Consider the following 20,430-nt stretch of genomic DNA (forward strand, 5'->3'; position numbering starts at 1 on the left):
GGAATTTCGTTCAAGAGTTGGGCGTCATTCCTAATGGAGTTGCTCCTGTCCCGGTGTTGTGAGACAACACGGGAGCTATAGCTCAAGCAAAGGAGCCTAGGTCTCATAATCCAAACTAGTATTGAGAAAGTACCACATCCTTGGAGAGATTGTGGAAAGAAGAGAAGTGTCTATTGACAAAGTCGGCTCCGCAGATTATGTTGTTGATCCACTAATTAGGCCTTTACCTGGACCATTATTCGACAAGCATCGCGAATCAATGGGTTTTAAGCATATGGGTAGTTGGCTCTAGTGCAAGTGGGAGATTGTTAGAGTAGGTGCCCGTCGAGCCAAGTGTTGGCCGAGTGTTGACAATGAAACTCTATGTATAAGCAATCTTTATTTTAATAATATTTGAAATTATTATTTTGGCAAATCTTTATCTGTATACCCATGCTAGTTGCATAGATAAAGCCCTTGAATATACAAATAGTAGAAAGAATATGAGATGCTCATATGATGAGTATCATGAAACTCATATTTGTAATACTGTATATTCTAAACGGTTCCTAGTCGATTCAGCCGCCACTAAGAAGGATATAGGCCGCTCGAGTTAGAGACTAGTATCTGCGAAGTGAGTACCATGTTTCATTGGTAGGGGACATTGTGATGTCCGAACATGCAGATAGGTGCTCCTTGTAGAGTGCACTGAACAACCATCCATAAAAGGACTTTCCAAGTGGTTCTCACTTATCGAGTGGAAAAGTCCTGGTTTATGGTTGTACAGAATTAGTCCTTATGACCAGGGACAACATTGAGACTCTATGTGCTAGAATTACATTTTGACTTATTTTCCGACTCTCATGGGGTCATCAGGTGGCAAGGTTGGGTGTTCTGTCGAAACACATAGGAGTCGATGCATTGTAGTCGGGGATTCACCGCTTACCTTCGGGTATAGATATCCTATGTGTTATCATGTGTGTGTGGGTTGAAATCTCTGATCAGAGTATGGTGGTAATTATGAAAGGGGTTTCATATATTACACCATCGATACAACCATAACATGGCACATAGTATCGATTCATTGACAACTCTCGATAAACCAATAGTTGTCGAATCGGTCGGGATATATGAGTTGAAGGGACCGTACTGTACGCTAACCATAATTGAATGGTTCTTGCAGGCACTATCATGTGATACCTGGGGAATCACGTAAACGATGCTGCTAGGCGTTTAATGTGATTGGTTGGGTACTATCAGACTTGAGTTCTGACGTTCTTACTATCAAGGAGTTGATAAGTAAGAATGGAGCAATTGGGGTATGCTCGAATAAGGACATGTTTAGTCCGAATCACATAGAGATGTGAACCCACGGCTAGTTGTATCAATGAACCATTGAGGGCCACACAAGTATTGGCTTTGTAAATCCCGATGAGAAGTAAAAATAGTTCAATGTGTTGAACGGCTTATAAAGAAGTTTATAAGCGTAAAGAAAATTAGAAGTATGACTTCTATAAAGGAGAAAATAGTTCAATGTGTTGAACGACTTATAAATGAGTTTATAAGTGTAAAGAAAAATAGAATTATGACTTTTATGAGAGAAATATAAATTTTAATTTATGGAAGTGTTCCTAAGATTAAAATTTGGCCAAGTGAATAATTTATTTGAAAATTGTGATTTTCATAAACATTATTATGGACTAAATTAAATTAATACAAGTGTTGAATTAATTAGACACTAGTGGACCTAGTAGAGTCCAAATAATTAAATTAATTCAAGTGTTGAATTAATTAAATAATATTGAGCCTTGTAGAGCTCAATTAAAATAATTATTTAACTAGTGGGACTTGAATAAATTCAAGTAGTATTTAATTAATCTCAAATGTGTTTGAGATAATTAAAAATTTAGTCCATGATTTTTAATGTGTTAAAAACCATATTATATATACATGACATGCTAGGGTTTGCATGCTTGGGAGGTGAAGAGGTGTGGATTACTTTTTATTAAAAAATTCAAAAAGCATGCAACTTTTGAGAGACAACTTTTCACACACCCAAGACTAATCTTCCCTCTCTCATTCATAGACTTGGCCGAAATTTGTGAGGGATTTTTCTCTCATTTTTCTCCTTCTTTTGTTCTTCATTTTCTTGGAGAATAAAATCTTCTCATTGAAAAATCCTCTTGATTTTTCTAGTGCAAATCAAGAGGGGTTTTACCTTGCTAGTGGTGGGCCTAATTTTGAAGGTGGAGGAGAGCTTGTAGACTTGTCATCCATTGAAGAGCTTTGTTGTTTAACAACAAAGTTGGTGCCATTCATCAATCCTTGTGATTGATAGGTAAATCTCTTAAACATCCTATGTATGGTGTTGTTTGTAAATATTGCACAAAAGCAAGGGGTGGCCGAAATTCTTGCTTGAATTTAAAAAATTTTTGACTTCCGTTGCGCTTCCGGCTACCGTAACCGGTCCGCTTTCAATATTTTCCTTTCAAATTTATATGTATAGTGAGTTTAGCTACTAAACAAGTTTCTTCTCTTCTATAGAAGGTTTCAATATAATAATAAATATGTGTGTTTGAATAAAGAGATCTTTGTTCTTAGCCCTTCTCATGTATTATTTTCAAAATTTTATCTTTTACTGTGCATTCTAAAGTAGGAAACGAATTAGAATTATGCCATGTGCTGCTGAAAGAATTTGCGTCGGTAACCATCGGTTGCGATCGTGTGGTTGGACTGTGATGAGCAGTTCGTAAAATATGGTGGATAAAACTCGGTGGAACTCCGGTAAAAAAAATAAAAGATTTAATTTATTTTCGGAAATATGATAGGTCTTTGAGGAAATTAAAGAGGTTTAAAAGCAGATTACGTTTCTTTTAAAAAGAATGAGTCAAATATTTAAAAGACGAAAATGAGAAGGGTATAAACTTAAATACCCCACTTTTTATTTACTTTAATCATATTACCTCATTCATTGGTGCTGTATCCCCCTCTGTCAATTTCTCCTCGAAGAATAATCTGTGATTCACAAGGATTTTGATTCGTTTTCGGTACCGTGGTTTTGTTGGTTTCGGTTGTTGGATTTGAATCTTGGAAGTGTGGGAACCCTAGACATGGCGGCGGCGGCTAATGGGCAGGGTATAGAGCCTGCCGTCTTGGATGACATCATCAATCGCTTGTTGGAGTTCCGTAACGCGAGGACTGTGCGTCAGGTGCAGCTGTCGGAGAATGAGATCCGCTCTTTATGTGCGACGTCCCGTGAAATCTTCCTCTCGCAGCCTAATCTTCTCGAGCTGGAAGCACCTATAAAGATCTGCGGTATGATGTTTTACTCTCTGTTTCTTGTTTTACGTATGGGATTGTGTGTATTGATTCTTGGTTGTGTGCGCGTGGATGTGGAGCTTTTGTGTGTTTGACTTCTTGGTTTGGGGATATTTTTCTGTTCATTTGTTTGTTCGGAGTATGACGGTGTATTTTTTGTCAATTTTGGTTTGTTTTTCGATTGGTTTGATGTTTTTCAACTTCTGGCACATGGTTAGCAACTTAGCATTTTATACTGTCATTGGAAATGGTTGAATGTTAGTTTCTTTGCTGGGTTCTCTGCGGATATGATTGTCTCTGGACAAAGGTAAAATTGATTTTTTTGAGGAGTATGTAATGCTTCAAATTTTTCTGTGACAGGAAGGTTATAGCAACCATGTTTAATTTGAAAATGAATGTGACACTATTATCTGAGCGGCTTCGGCCATTTGAAGTGCTGGTTTGCAATGGTATCCTCATGCATGTTACTGTAGTCCAGCCTTGATTTACTTGAATGCTCTCATGGAGGCATTTTTTCTGTTTTCAACCCGTGTTTGCCAAAATATGTGAATGTTTGAGTTCAGAAATAAGATATTTTTTTGCTGCAAAACAGTGTTTAATTGTACTCAGATGACATCATGAGTGACGGATTAACATCACCCGACTGGGTATGTGTTCATTTTAGAGAAGCTGTTAAAGGATATGAAAATTTGACCTTTATTATCCTGCTAGATTTCTGAAGTTGTTGACAGCTTCGAAAACCTTATAGGAGAACAGACTTGAAGCTTTTCTTTTCCCAATCCAGTGTTACTATTGGCTTGCATTCAAGTTATTATTTATAGCTCTACTGTATTAATGTATTTACCTTTCCAAAAGGGCGAAGTGCCTTCTTTTGTAGTTGTATGTTGGGACTTCATGTCCTCCTATCCGGATAGAAGCAAAGGAAAAAGGTCTAACCTTGCTGTATGTATTTCTGTGAGCTGGTGAGTCAATTCTCCATTACTATCGGCAGCCCTATGCCTGTTTCGACCTCGCCACATATCTTTCAGTGAGGTGGAAAAAAATAATGCTCGATCGCTGTTGGCTGACTGCTGCATAGAACGTGCAAAAATTCTGCATACATATTTTACATAGTTATTAAGGTCTTTATCTTTGAATTTTATAACCTTATAAGCTTTGAATGTCCACGTGTCCTCATAGGAGTTTGACTGACTTCATTGTTATGAAAGAAATTTTTTTATTCTAAATTTTTTTACCTGACCTTTTAATTCACACTTTGACTGTGACTCACGGCAAGTTGACATGGATGCTTGGCTTGCAATCGTGCAACTTGTGTTGGCAATGAAAGCTTTCACCAATGGGTTTGGAAACTTTCTGTCTCTGATCAGAATCATCAGATACGTTATTTCATGTAACGATGAGTGGTGAATCAATCTGAAAACAAGGTTTGGAGACTTAGAGCTTCATGAAAGATTGAAGGTGTACGAAGCAAACATTTTTGTTTAGGGATTGACACAAGCGAAGGAATTCTCCTATGCTTCTGTAGCATGTGTGCGTGGATAATAGAACAAAAAAAAAACTGATGTTCCTGATAGCTGGTATGGATGTTATAATCAATTTGTCCAGCAAAGTTGTTTTTAAAGTAATAATCCACATAAATGTTACATATATTATAGATGAAAATGCCAAAACAACATCTCCTCCAGAGTACCGACAAACTAATATTGTATTTTAACATTCGAAATAAGATTTCTAAGTCTCTTTTGTGGTAAAGCTGGTGCTTTGAGAGAAATACCTTATACGCCAAAGCAAAACCAGGCGAAATATACAGTAAGCAACTCCATATACTATAAATAGCTTAACCATTCTGTGAAGACTGAAGTCTATTTTTAGCCTTCAACAAAACTTGTAATGTAGGAAAAGATTGGGACAAGGGTTGGCTTTTTATCAGTGTGCAAACATTGTGATTTATTATTCTTCTTTTTATTTTGTGTTGGTCGTAGTGGTAGAGCGAACAGAGGTTGCTGTCTTGCATTACAAGGTCTTGTATGTAAAGTGTCCGAGTTTCGTTGGAAAAAAGGTCAATGACCTTCGTTGAGCTTCGAGAGAACTTTTTTCTTGCAGCATGCTGTGACAATACGAGTCTGTTAGATTTATGAATATCTCCAGTTGCTGCATTTCCTCCACCCTGTTACTTGAATTTCATTTCTCCTCCGACTGCCCCTGTATCATAAATCACTAAAAACTCGTATTTAACTTCCATGTCACATACTACTAAAATATTTTTTAAGCGCGAATACAAAAGTTTCTGTTATTATGTTCAATATTTTTGAAGCTTCAGTGAAGAGGGGTATGTCTGTGGGCTTTATCGTGCATAGACTTCCACTGTTAACGATGTACCTGGAACAGTTGTTTAATTGCATATTTCAACGTCAGAAGGGGCAAAAAAAGCTCTGAAAATATTGTTATGATCCTCTCCCTCTTGGATGATTTTGAAATTTGGGTCAGTCAAAGTTTTTGTTTGAAAACTCTAACCCTCCCTGGTCAATGTTTTTGAAATACACTAGGGAGGGTTAATTAATTAAAAAAGCTTTGATTGGACCCAGAACTTAAACTGGCCCCCTCCCTCTCCCACCAGAAAGTTGATTTGGTAAAGACAAAAGAATAACTGGACATAATTGATTCAGTCACAGGGCTTACTCGTAGTTCTTGAATTGTTATATTTCTGCCTTATTGAAGATATATACTTCAGGCTTGCTTCATCAAAGTGATCTCAGTATGTTCTGCAATTTCTGATAATTTTCTTGTAATTGGATATAGGGGAATCTTTTCCACGAACTTTCTCAAAATTGAATTCGGTAACAACATTTGCATGTTTCTATTTCTCAGGAAAACCTTGCTATCTAAACACAAAATGTATGAATACGTCAACTTTTGTAGCTTTTGTATTCTTATTTTAATTGTTACCCCTTGGGTAACAAAATGCATTGATGGTTATGCATTTTGATCTATTTTTAACAATGTTGTAAATGGCGGGAGGCGGCGACGGGGCAATCGGTGACCGCTTGCCACCTCGGCGGTGCCTAGGCGTTTGAACTTTTATAGTTAATCATATATAATCATGCAATATAATCACAAATAGTCATAATTTTTTTGTAAGACGTGTTACGTGTAATTAAATAATGTTTATACATAAAGAAGCTTCACACAATATAATATCATCTAGATAATGTGCAAATAAATATATAAACTCCTCATCAGATGCATTAGGACATGCTTCAACTTGTTTTTCAATATCCGCAATACGATGTTTTATCATATAAACTCTTCTTTTAATAAGCCTTTTACGCAACTTGCATGTGATCCAATCTATTCTCTCTTTATTATACAACACTCCAATTCCCAAGCAATCTGGTTGTTTATCCTTTTCCGCCATTAATCTACAACAATAATAGGAAAAAAACACAAATTTGATTTTGAAGTGAAAATATCTGAAATATTATAAAAAATATGTTAGATATAAATATACAATGTCTAACCTAAAACTTCTTGCTGCTGGCTGTGGCGGCAGCGGCAGCAGACATTTTGTGTGGTAGGCTTAGTGGTTGATAGTGATAACCAAAAGTTAAAAAAAAGAAAGTGGAGAGTGATTTAAATTACTAGGCTTTTGAGTTTTAAAATCAGTTGACTTTGACTAGGTTTTTAAATTTTTTTGACTATAATTTAAAAATGTTGATTGTCTCGTCTGGCCTGCCTGCTCGCCGCTTCCACCCGTCTCGACCGCATGCCCACCGCCTTCGACCATCTGTTCACCGTCTTATAGCTTGGACCTCTTAAAACAACCGCCTCATGTGTAGGCGGGGCGTTGAGGTAGGCTACCTACCTCGACCGCCATATAGAAATTGAGCTTTAATGATATGACACAATACTGATATGGAATACAACCGTTTTAAAAGTAAGATGAGACACAGTGAGAAATGCTACATTATTATAAATATGTATCAGTGTGTGTATATATATATATTTATGTCTATATATATTTATGTATTAATTAATGGATCCAAATGTTATATTTAAATTTGTTATTTCTGATTTTCATCTTGTTATCATTTCTTCTTACTGACTTGGAAACAAATGTAAAATAACTCTGTAAATATAAAAATAAACTGCACAAGATCGATAGTCATAATCATTAACCGTGTTTGACTTGATCAAAATGTATTTGTTGATATTGTCGGATATCATATTTGCTTTTCTTTTTTTTTCTCTCTTTTTATGGATACATCTATCTAAGCTAGTAGAGGTATCTGTCTCCAAGAAATATCTCCCCGGAATCTATAGCCATAAATATCCTACACGGTCGGATATGACTTGTAGTAGTAGCTGTGTTACTTATGAAAAGTTGTATGAGAATAACTCGTCTCTTAGGAAAAAAATTGGAAATGAGAATATTTGGTTCTTGAGAATGTAAGTTGAAATATTGCCATTTTGTTCATCGAGGAAAATATGGCTTCTCTAATGCTCTCACTTTTTTAATTATGTTGCTTTTGTATTCGTGCATGCGTTTTGTCTAGGTAATTATGATGCGTTTCTGTCCTCTTCTATGTATCTGACTTTTTCTGGTAATTCTTAATATGCGTGAAACTTTTTTGTAATGTTAAGAGCGCTATGCCTAGGTATTGAAATTTCAAATTTTTGTTGTCTAGCGCCTGAAACTACACTTGAATATTTTGTCAAATTTTACATAGACTTGAGTAATTCTTTTGTTTTCGCCTATAATTAGGAAAAATAAGTATTTTTTCTAGAATGTGAGAATTAATCACCGGCAAATGGCCAGCTCTGTAGCCATGTTTTCACAATCACCTTGTATGTTCTATCTTACAGTAATACTAGTTGTTTTTTCTTCAATGTCACATTGCATTAGTACTAGTTTTTGTGATATCTTCAACACTGTTAAATATGGATTGGAAGATCATTTTTTGTTTCAGTTGGAATTCTCTCGTCATGTCTCTAATTTAAACTGGATACGTGAATATAACTGTTTTTTTTTATCGTTATTCCAGGTGATATTCATGGGCAATACGGAGACCTTTTAAGACTTTTTGAATATGGAGGATTTCCTCCAGAAGCCAATTATTTGTTCTTAGGGGACTATGTTGACCGTGGAAAACAAAGTTTAGAAACTATCTGCCTTCTTCTCGCCTACAAAATCAAATTTCCTGAGAATTTCTTTCTCTTACGCGGAAATCATGAATGCGCTTCTATTAATAGGATATATGGTTTTTATGATGAATGTAAACGTCGATTTAATGTAAGAATATGGAAAATTTTTACTGATTGTTTTAACTGCCTACCTGTGGCAGCTCTTATAGATGAGAAAATACTCTGCATGCATGGTGGTCTCTCCCCTGATCTAACAAACTTGGATCAAATTAGAAATATACCTCGTCCTACTGATGTCCCTGATGCTGGTTTGCTTTGTGATTTACTCTGGTCTGATCCTAGTAGAGAAATTAGAGGTTGGGGGTTGAATGATAGGGGAGTTTCACACACGTTTGGTCCAGATAAGGTGGCTGAATTTTTGATGCAGCAGGATATGGACCTTGTTTGTCGTGCTCATCAGGTAATAATTTCTGTTGTATTACATGATTTGCTAGTTTTTGTTTTTTCTGATGACTGGATGCTTTATTGGGCAGGTTGTAGAAGATGGCTATGAATTTTTCGCAGATAGGCAACTGGTTACAATATTTTCTGCACCCAATTATTGTGGAGAATTTGATAATGCAGGTGCTATGATGAGTGTTGATGAGAGTTTGATGTGCTCGTTTCAGATTCTAAAACCAACTGATAAAAAGAGAATATTGTGAAGCAATTTGATGATTATGGTAATGATTCTCCGTGAATGCCCTGGAACTCTTAGCTTCCTTCTTTTTTTACTTCTTCCAATTTTGGATCAGTAGGGAACATCTAGATCTATCCCTTACATTATGTAATCATTGATCTTTTGTTATTGGCTGTTTCTCTGATTTTTTTGTTGTAATTGTTGACTGGTTTGCTGGCTTCGAAAAAGATTGTCTGAACCATATGCAATCTTCTTGTAGTTAGGTGAACTAGTTCAAATTATTTTCTTCTTACAATCCCAAGTAGAAGTTGAACAATGTGTGTGCAGTATTTCAAAATCAACGAGATCTCAAGGTATTGATCTTGCGTGAGTATGGTTTCTTTTTTAGATTTTTCTTTTATTATATTTTAGGTGTGTTGCAGGGAAAAATTGAAGAATCTTACAACTGTTATAAATGATGGATTTTTTAAGTTTTATTCATTAAGTTGGTTGGTGTTACTACATGTGTTAGATTTTTACAGGCTTTTGTTGGTTTTTGTACTTCTGGCTTTGTTAAGGAAACAAAACGATCTTAAGTGTGACAATCTTTTGTAGATCTTGATTAGTGTTTCTTTTTTGTTAAATACATTACTCTTTCTTAATCTTCATACATCTTAATTTATTGTTTACCGATGCTCTTTTTTTTCGTGTGCCTCAGTTGATGATGAACTTTCTGAAACTTAAGAGGCAAATCTGGTATTTTGGCTGTTTCATATCCGAATGAGTTATTCAAGTACTGTTCCGGAGGCGTGATGGGACATTCATGCGCACTGCCATGAGAGTTCCGGAGCGTGATGGGACATTCGTGCGCACTGCCATGAGATGCCACAGTATTGTAGTTATTATTTTAGCATACTCAAAATCTGTCATCGCAATTTACTATTTGACTTTGTAGATACTCCGGTTTTGTAAATTGCGATGCAATCGTAGATTCTTGATTTGGTTGCAAGGTTGCCTGTGATGAATGCTGAATTTCCGTTAGAAAGTTATAACTAAATTTTGTACTGGACAAATGTGCGAGTGTACATGTATCCTACTGTCTTACTGATATATTGTTTTACTTAGCACGCCTTATGAATTTGTGTAATTATCCTATTTAAATTTATTCATCAAGGGAGGACACAAATAATTGTCCGTATCTTTATGAATATCCAAGTGAAATAGGAATCCAAAGATTTTATTGTCATAACAATTCCAATTTCAGTATTTATTTTATTAATATTCAATTTATTTCAAACTTGCTGGGGGAGCTTGCACACATTAAAAAGTATTGAAACAGGTAAATTTCAATTTTGTAGGGTACATCGATGGTATGTATCATAAGTTATTTGTTGATCAATACAAGAATTGTACAGACCTCCTTCAGTTTTGGATTTAACAATACTAAACCGAAACTCTTAGTTTCAATAAAGTTTATCAGTTCTCAACTGATCTGAAATTACTTAGCACAAATTATATCTATAAGATCGAATATTACAGCGATAAGTGTTTGTGCTTGTAAGCTCAATGTATAGCCTTGAATGCTATGAATGTATATGCTAAGTTTGAGCTTCTGAAATCTTTTGAATATGAACAGAAAGCTTGTGAAGAGATTTCAGCAGAATAACAACTTTGTAGTTCGGTTCGGGTCTTCTCAGCTGCTCTTCTCGGCTAATTATAAGCTTTGCTTCCAACAGTAACAATGAATGCGTTTGAATCTTTCTATCTGTCGCCACATCAATATTCTTCTGACAATCATACATTGTAGCATTGCTTAAATATGACATTCTCGCTGTGATGCTCGAGATTTTATTCTGTAAATTCGAGATTATTAATTATGAATTGATGTGATTATGGAAGGAAAAGACCGAGAAAGACAAGAGGAAGGCATGTTACATGTGCGAGGACAGAACACCTTGCACATATGTAATGCCCGAGAGTTAATCATTATAATCAGACGTTGATTAATTGACATGATTGAAATTATAAGAATTTAAATGAACCAATATGCCGAGACCGAGCGTCGTTGCATGATTAGCCAAGGATTTGGGCAGCACCTCCGGCGCTCGAGCGGTAGAAAACAACCGCCCGAGCGCCAATGTCTCGGTAATTCATCGTTCGGGCAGAAGGTTCGGCGCCCGGGCGGTAGATTTGACCGCCCGAGCGCCAAGGGTGCGACTTGAAATTGTTGGACAGAAGATACCGCGCTCGAGCGGTAGATTTGCACCGCTCGAGCGCCGACCGAAAGTCACGAAAAGTAAACACGTTTCGTTTGCATGCAAGCTTGGATATATATATGTATATTACGTTTCATTTCCTCAGAAAACGAAGAAGGATCAAGAGAGAAGCTTCAGGAAGTTAGTAGAAAATCCTTACGCCTTTTGTGAGAAATTCGTCCACCTGATTTTGAATCCGACTTCAGCACTGTGTTCCTAGCAACGCAGGCTTCATCTGGACGTAAGTTTTATTACGTTTAGACGTGATTTGAATTTATGATATTGTCAGAATTGAATAGAAACCAGATATGGTGTTTCTGCTACAATAGACATTGTATAATTGAAGTCATATTTAAGAATAGACGGATTATGCAATTGTGATGAATTTCAGAGTGAAATTGATGGAGATTTGATATCAGAATGGTGTTGATATTGATTTTGAGTGTACAGATATTGAGATTATGAATTGTACTGATATTGATTATGAATTCTGGTAGTATATCTGTGATGTTGAGATTGACGGGGTATCAAGAGTGTATTGTTATGCCGTTAAAACATCAGTTGATTAGATTGAGCAGATTCAGTAATGATTTCGATTGTAACGTGACATCGTTGATATGAATTAGATTGTACCTTGTTCAGATATGGATCAGATTATATACTGAGTTGAGTATTGATCAGAACAGGTTTTGAATTAAGATATATACTGATATCGTATTTATGTGATTGTCATTACTAGACTGGGTATGGACAGATCAGAATACAAGACTTCGTCTTCTTCAGAGCGGGAAGATAAAGGTATAAATAAATGTTGATTCGGGATTGCACAACTCGAGTTAGGTTTGACTTGAGTTTCCCTAAATCACACACTTTATTTTATTGCATAGATATTTGCAGATTATCAGATTGATATGTTAATGGATTGACTTAGAATAGAGTCAGAGTCCGAGTCTAGGGCAGACAGCCTAGCTAGGGCAGAACCGCCGAGTCTTTCTCAGAACCGATAAGACTCTAGACTTACGGTGTATCGAAGAGCTTCAGATGTAGATCGACGTCTATCTCAGACACATTCGATACAGCATACCAAAGTCTAAATTAGATTGGGATCCCTAGATTTGAGATAAGATAAGATTAGATCACGAGTCATTGATTCATGTAGTCAGATTAGATACATGTTTTGATGTTTGTTTATGCTTTTATACAGATCCGTATTAATTTATGTTTCGTAGATTACGATTCATGTTTTATTTACAGACTGCTATGGATACATGTTGTTGATTATGCTACATGTGACAAGATATATTTCATGTGTATATATATGTTTTATATGATTGTATTTAATACATTGTTTATACTGGGATATTTATATCTCACCGGGGTTATCCGGCTGTTGTCTTGTTTTGTATGTGTGCATGACAACAGGTGGGGCAGGATCAGGGTCCAGAAGATGAGGAGAGATCGAGATTAGAGTGGTGATCACGGACTTGGATGTAGATAGGTTTTATTACTTGAATGTAGTAGTTGAACCTAATTTTAAATTAGAGGCATGTTATACAAGATTTGTATTATTATACTAGTTTGTATAATAGATTGATTCCATTACCTTCCGCATTTTAAAAGAAAAATTTTTAGACCCTGTTTATCTTAACTGATAATTAAACCCCAAAGATGATTAAGAAGATGATTAGCGTTCGGGTCCCCACAACAGGTGGTATCAGAGCGATAGATCTTTTAGATTGAGATAGTCAGAATTGATAGATCTTTTAGATTGAGAGAGTCAGAACTGATAGGTCTTTTAGACTGAGATAGCAGAAAATGAGCGGGGTAGATTGATTTGTCTTTCCTTGCATGTGATTGCTAGCATGAGATTTATTTCAATGTTGACTTACATTGTGTGTGCTAGCATGATTTACTGCTTTCCCTATTACATGTTGGTTGTTATCTGAGTTGATTGCAGCATGTAATTGTTAAGCCTGGATCAGAACCGAGTCTGAATCAGAGGTATATGATCAAAGGAGGGCTGAGACAGATTGTATAGATTGTGTACTAATCTGTTTGATATTCAGATATACCGCCTCGAAGAATTTCAGAAAAGGGCAGTACTTCGTCTGAACAGAGAGATGTATCAGAAACTCAGTTAGAAGAAAAGATGAAAGAATTTGAGTTATTACAGCCGCCGGTTCTGAATGGTACCGAGACATCTGAAGATTGCCAGAACTGGTTTGATGATATAGAAATCTTGTTCGATTTACTTAACTGTACAGATGAACAGAGGGTTAAAATGGTGCCTTATCAGTTACGAGAAGCCGCCATGAGTTGGTGGATTACCAGTAGAAGAATGTGGGCACAGAGAGGTACAGTGATGTCGTGGGAAATATTCAGAACTGAATTTTATCGAAGATTTTTCTCAGTTTCGTACCGAGAGGACAAGAAATTAGAGTTTGAGAATTTGAGCCAAGGACAGCTGAATATTGACCAAAATATTGCTAAATTCTCTACTCTACTGCGTTTTGCTCCTCATTTGGCTAGGAATGATGAAGCTGTAGTGAATCAGTTCATCAGAGGGTTGAACTCGGAGATAGTTGCATTGATGAATATGCAGCGACCTTATCATTTTGCTGATATCTTGGGTAAAGCAAAGAGAGCTGAGGCGAGTCTGATTAGACAGCTAGGGAGGTTGTGCATGAAGCCATCCCAAACCCAGCAATCCTCTCTTCGATTCGATCGAGGCAGTACGAGTGGAAAGCAAGATTTGCTGAAAGCTCGAAAGAAGTCATTTAAGAAATTGGGAAGTGGTTCCTCTAGCTCCAGCAGTTCTAGTCCCAGCCATACTGAAGGCTATTGCAGGAATTGCGGAGGGAGGCATTCCACCGAGCAATGCCAGGGAGTGACTGGTAGATGCAATAATTGTGGACAGCCGGGACACTTTGCTAAAGTCTGTCCCCAGAAGCGTTCCCGAAGATTGTAGAGAACAGAGTTTAATTGCAACCACAGATCCAGAATTCACAACATGTACTATTCTTTATGATTATATTGCATATGTATTGATATGTACTAATGCATTCGTTATGAGTATCTGTGATTGAGTTGCATGGAGATATGCATTATATGTGGGATCTGATTATACTGTAGGATTGATTCCCTTACTTGTAAGGAAACTATTATTATCAGAGATTTCTGAACATGTTGTATACTACAGTAAGATGAGAATGAAATAGAGATAGATTATGATGTACTTGTGTTTTCTAATGCATTATTGACAATTATATGCTAAACAAGTACAGAAAGATAGAAATATTGTAGAACTTGTGCTGGAAATGGTAAGATTCAGATCAGAGTTGACTGATTAGTGGAGATACCACAGTAAGGATTCTAGATTTAGAATTCCTTTGATATCTGTATTGTATATGACTCGATTAATACAGAAAGGAGCAGATTGCATCCTTACGTATTCAGTAGATCCACTGAAATCGAGTTTAGTATTAACAGATTGGTCAGTATTATATGAGTTGGCTGATATTTGCCAGCTAAGATTTCAGATTTGTGGTGATCTCAGAAAGATAAACTTCAGAAATTGAATTGAGATCAGGTATTGTGTGTATAGTAGATTTAGTACAGAATGGTATTGACTATACAGAATGATACAAAATGAATTGAAGAATATTTGAAAGATCATATTAAATATTCTGAGAATTATGATTCTTGTATACAGAAATTGTTCAGATATGTATTTTGTTGAAACAGATTGTATTCAGAATAGATGATATCTGATGTTAGTATACTGATTGATTTTGAGACAGTTGATATTGTGATCAGTGACTGATCAGATACCGATATCAGAAAGATCAGGAAGTCAGAAATGTCAGAATTGTCAGAGATTGATATTATATGAGTTGACAGATTATCTGATATGATTGTGTTTTGAACTGCTTGAGAATTATTGCTTCTAGATCAGTATTTTATACAGATTGTATTGTTTGGGGAGCAGATTATATTTGCAGATGATATATAGCAGTTGATCAGTATGGCATGAAGATCTGATTGATTTGTCAGAATCGATAGTATTGTTAGAACTTACAATCTTATATATTTACTATATTAGTATAGATTATTGTTATTCTGAATCAGGATTGATACAGATTTTATGAACCGTTGAGAGTATATACAGTTCAGCTTGTATCAGAAATGAATTCAAGAATTCCAGCAGTTCAGAAACGTGATCAGAGTGGTCAGGACAGTATTTCGATAATCAGAGCAGAGTATCGGTCAGAAAAACAGATATATGATTTGCTGTTTTGTATTAGACGGATTGTGGTATGATATCATAATGTTTCAGAATTGTATAGCAGAATTGATATTTATAGTTAGAGCCGAATACCAGGTAGGTATATTTTCTTTCATTTATGTTTTTAATTGATTTGTTTGTATCAAATAGTTCGAACCTGAAATCACAATAGGGTCAGAAATGTATCGTAGTGGATTCATCTTTCAATTTGATGATTGAGAATGTATGGTATTCGAATAGATAGAGTTGATATAGACAGATTAAATCGGTTATAACAGAATTTGTCTTGAAATGTTGGCAGAAATTGTACTGATATGTCTGAATCGCTAACAGAAAAGACAGAAAGATAGAAATCAGAAGATTATTACAGATTATGTATATTTTTGAATAGAAATGGGAGTACATTTCTATTGCTTTCGTAATGAAATTACCGCCATTTTCCATAAATTGTGATATTTGATGATTATGATTGACAGATTGTTCAATCTATATCTATTAGTTTGTACAAGATGATGTACAAACAGAACCAAATGACACAGATTGATGTCAGAACATAGTCAGAGTGACTAGAATGTAGAAGTAGCCTATATCAGATTGTGATTTTGAGTAAGTTTGCAATTATGGCAGACCCTACAATAAGTTATTTTGCAGATTATTCACAGATTGACAGACAGTCAGAATGTACTAGCCAGATATTGGAAGATGTTAGTACAGCTTTAGTGCTGGATGTTAGCACTAGATGTTATGATTTATTGTCACTATATGACTTATTGCATGACAATAGTTATCAAGACAGTTCAGAATGGACAGATTAAAGAAACCAACATCGGATGATGATGCTTGGTATTTGAAATTGAAGATTTCATATGTCCTTGATTGGGATTAACAGGTTTGATAACAACTGCTAGTATTGTTTTGTTATGAACTGCGATTGGTTTATACGGATGTTGTATAACCAACATGGCAAGATTGATTCTGTCAGAGTTAGTTTAAAAAGTATTAGAATAGTATACTTTACGAAGTTTTATGCCAGAATTGAAATCAGAGATTGATACAAGAAAGAGATTTCAGAATGGATTCATTAAGAGAGGAGTTTGGATGTTAAACTCTATTATACATTTCTTCTCTTATATTTGAATTGATTGCTTATGAGTTCGAGGACGAACTCAGATCTAAGAGGGGGAGAAATGTAATGCCCGAGAGTTAATCATTATAATCAGACGTTGATTAATTGACATGATTGAAATTATAAGAATTTAAATGAACCAATATGCCGAGACCGAGCGTCGTTGCATGATTAGCCAAGGATTTGGGCAGCACCTCCGGGGCTCGAGCGGTAGAAAACAACCGCCCGAGCGCCAATGTCTCGGTAATTCATCATTCGGGCAGAAGGTTCGGCGCCCGGGCGGTAGATTTGACCGCCCGAGCGCCAAGGGTGCGACTTGAAATTGTTGGACAGAAGATACCGCGCTCGAGCGGTAGATTTGCACCGCTCGAGCGCCGACCGAAAGTCACGAAAAGTAAACACGTTTCGTTTGCATGCAAGCTTGGATATATATATGTATATTACGTTTCATTTCCTCAGAAAACGAGGAAGGATCAAGAGAGAAGCTTCAGGAAGTTAGTAGAAAATCCTTACGCCTTTTGTGAGAAATTCGTCCACCTGATTTTGAATCCGACTTCAGCACTGTGTTCCTAGCAACGCATGCTTCATCTGGACGTAAGTTTTATTACGTTTAGACGTGATTTGAATTTATGATATTGTCAGAATTGAATAGAAACCAGATATGGTGTTTCTGCTACAATAGACATTGTATAATTGAAGTCATATTTAAGAATAGACGGATTATGCAATTGTGATGAATTTCAGAGTGAAATTGATGGAGATTTGATATCAGAATGGTGTTGATATTGATTTTGAGTGTACAGATATTGAGATTATGAATTGTACTGATATTGATTATGAATTCTGGTAGTATATCTGTGATGTTGAGATTGACGGGGTATCAAGAGTGTATTGTTATGCCGTTAAAACATCAGTTGATTAGATTGAGCAGATTCAGTAATGATTTCGATTGTAACGTGACATCGTTGATATGAATTAGATTGTACCTTGTTCAGATATGGATCAGATTATATACTGAGTTGAGTATTGATCAGAACAGGTTTTGAATTAAGATATATACTGATATCGTATTTATGATATTGTCATTACCAGACTGGGTATGGACAGATCAGAATACAAGACTTCGTCTTCGTCAGAGCGGGAAGATAAAGGTATAAATAAATGTTGATTCGGGATTGCACAACTCGAGTTAGGTTTGACTTGAGTTTCCCTAAATCACACACTTTATTTTATTGCATAGATATTTGCAGATTATCAGATTGATATGTTAATGGATTGACTTAGAATAGAGTCAGAGTCCGAGTCTAGGGCAGACAGCCTAGCTAGGGCAGAACCGCCGAGTCTTTCTCAGAACCGATAAGACTCTAGACTTACGGTGTATCGAAGAGCTTCAGATGTAGATCGACGTCTATCTCAGACACATTCGATACAGCCTACCAAAGTCTAAATTAGATTGGGATCCCTAGATTTGAGATAAGATAAGATTAGATCACGAGTCATTGATTCATGTTGTCAGATTAGATACATGTTTTGATGTTTGTTTATGCTTTTATACAGATCCGTATTAATTTATGTTTCGTAGATTACGATTCATGTTTTATTTACAGACTGCTATGGATACATGTTGTTGATTATGCTACATGTGACAAGATATATTTCATGTGTATATATATGTTTTATATGATTGCATTTAATACATTGTTTATACTGGGATATTTATATCTCACCGGGGTTATCCGGCTGTTGTCTTGTTTTGTATGTGTGCATGACAACAGGTGGGGCAGGATCAGGGTCCAGAAGATGAGGAGAGATCGAGATTAGAGTGGTGATCACGGACTTGGATGTAGATAGGTTTTATTACTTGAATATAGTAGTTGAACCTAATTTTAAATTAGAGGCATGTTATACAAGATTTTTATTATTATACTAGTTTGTATAATAGATTGATTCCATTACCTTCCGCATTTTAAAAGAAAATTTTTTAGACCCTGTTTATCTTAACTGATAATTAAACCCCAAAGATGATTAAGAAGATGATTAGCGTCTGGGTCCCCACAACATATGCGCGAGAAGCTTATGCCGAGGCAGAAGACCTCGCGCATATGCGCGAGAAAAGGCGCGCATATGCGCGAGCATGTAAAATTCCCAAGCACAGAGACAGTAGGCCTCGCGCATATGCGCGAGAAAAGGGAGCAGCTGCAATGTTATATGCCGAGACAGTAGGTCTCGCGCATATGCGCCGGTGATGGTCGTGCATATGCGCGAGACGTGCAGTATGAAGATTAAGCCACTTGGCCTTGCCATGCATTGTATATATAAAAAAGTTTTCATTTCCTTCATTCCTTCACACTTTCAGCAAGAAAATGACCGAGACAAGCCATGAAAGTTTTCAAGCTTTTCATCTTTTAAAAATTTGATTGTGCAAGATCCGACGGTCAGAATTTCGATCCGAGTTTATTTTTGTGTTTCCCTCGTTAAAGGCTTCGACAAGATGCAAGTTTTATTACTTTTCTTACATGGTTTGAAAGTTGAGGTTGGAGGAATCATGATATGATTTATATTATGTGTTCCTGAGATGGTTGTAATTATATAACCGAAATCGGATCGAATAATGGACACCGTATGAAATTGTTATCATTTTTCAGATACGTTTGATTGAGAATATACAGATTTGGTATTGGAATCTTGTTTGTCACTGATTATGAGTTGTGATGACATCTATTGATATTGAGTTGCCGGGATATATCGAGATCGCGATGTTATGTCGTCGAAACATAATTAGGTTGAGTATTGATCAATCAAGTTGTACTCTGAATTATATGTTGATATTGTACATACCGAATACATCATTCCAGATTTGGTATTGAAGGCTTCGAAGAACAGACAGAGCCAGATTGAGATTTGAATCAACCAGGAACTACAAAAAGAAAGGTATAAATCAATGTTAACCGGGAGATACAACTCGAGTAAGAGATAACTTGATTTTTTCAAAACCACATACTTATTTGTTATTGTTTTAATACCTTTGTATTCTTTGAATGTATATGCTTATTCTATTGATTTATAGAAAAACAAAGAAAAGAAGATATATATTGAGAAAGAGTCTTGCACAGATGTGCCACTCTTTGGCAGATGTGCCAAGTCACTGGACATTTGATTTATATTTATGTGCTTAGGAGTAGATAGACTCCTATTGTAGAGATTCGATATATTGTACCAAATTTTGGGAATAAGAACGTACCGCAATCTAGATGGGGAGAATAGATGGGAGACTGTTGCGTTCTTATTCAAACCGGGATCCCTAGACTAGATGAGAGTCGAGTCAAGGAGTAAGAGTAAAGAGTTTGATTTACAGTTTTAGATTGATTCATGTTTTCAGATTATGATACACGCTATTGATAACTGTTCTATGCTTTTGTATATGCTTTTATATGAAATTCATGTATACATTGTTTATACTGAGAATTATATTCTCACCGGAGTTATCCGGCTGTTGTTGTGTTTGTATGTGTGCATGACGACAGGTGGGACAAGATCAGGGTCGAGAATAGGATGATAGATCAAGACTAGAGTGGAGATCTGGACTTAGTGGTAGAATTGACTTTCAACACTTGATGTATAGTTGTTGAACCCTAGTTTGATATGAATGTATTTTGTACAAGACTTG

At 36.0% G+C, this 20,430-nt stretch overlaps 1 protein-coding gene across 2 annotated transcripts; it reads left to right on the plus strand.

Moving 5' to 3' along the window:
* The first annotated feature begins 2,914 nt into the window (after positions 1–2,914).
* On the plus strand, positions 2,915–10,235 carry LOC140830905 (serine/threonine-protein phosphatase PP1 isozyme 2-like). 2 transcript variants are annotated; one of them, XR_012117702.1, is made up of 5 exons: positions 2,915–3,294; positions 8,340–8,899; positions 8,973–9,161; positions 9,816–9,906; positions 9,948–10,235. XR_012117702.1 is itself a non-coding variant. In XM_073194467.1 (4 exons), the coding sequence occupies exons 1-3, from the start codon at positions 3,090–3,092 to the stop codon at positions 9,141–9,143; spliced, it is 936 nt and encodes a 311-aa protein (XP_073050568.1). In that variant the 5' UTR covers positions 2,915–3,089; the 3' UTR covers positions 9,144–9,161; positions 9,816–10,235. The 2 variants fall into 2 exon arrangements, 1 of the variants encoding a protein (XP_073050568.1); XM_073194467.1 differs by having other exon boundaries at positions 9,816–10,235.
* Positions 10,236–20,430: the final 10,195 nt, after the last annotated feature.

The sequence above is a fragment of the Primulina eburnea genome, chromosome 4 (assembly GCF_022965805.1).
Source record: "Primulina eburnea isolate SZY01 chromosome 4, ASM2296580v1, whole genome shotgun sequence".
NCBI classification, from domain to species: domain Eukaryota; kingdom Viridiplantae; phylum Streptophyta; class Magnoliopsida; order Lamiales; family Gesneriaceae; genus Primulina; species Primulina eburnea.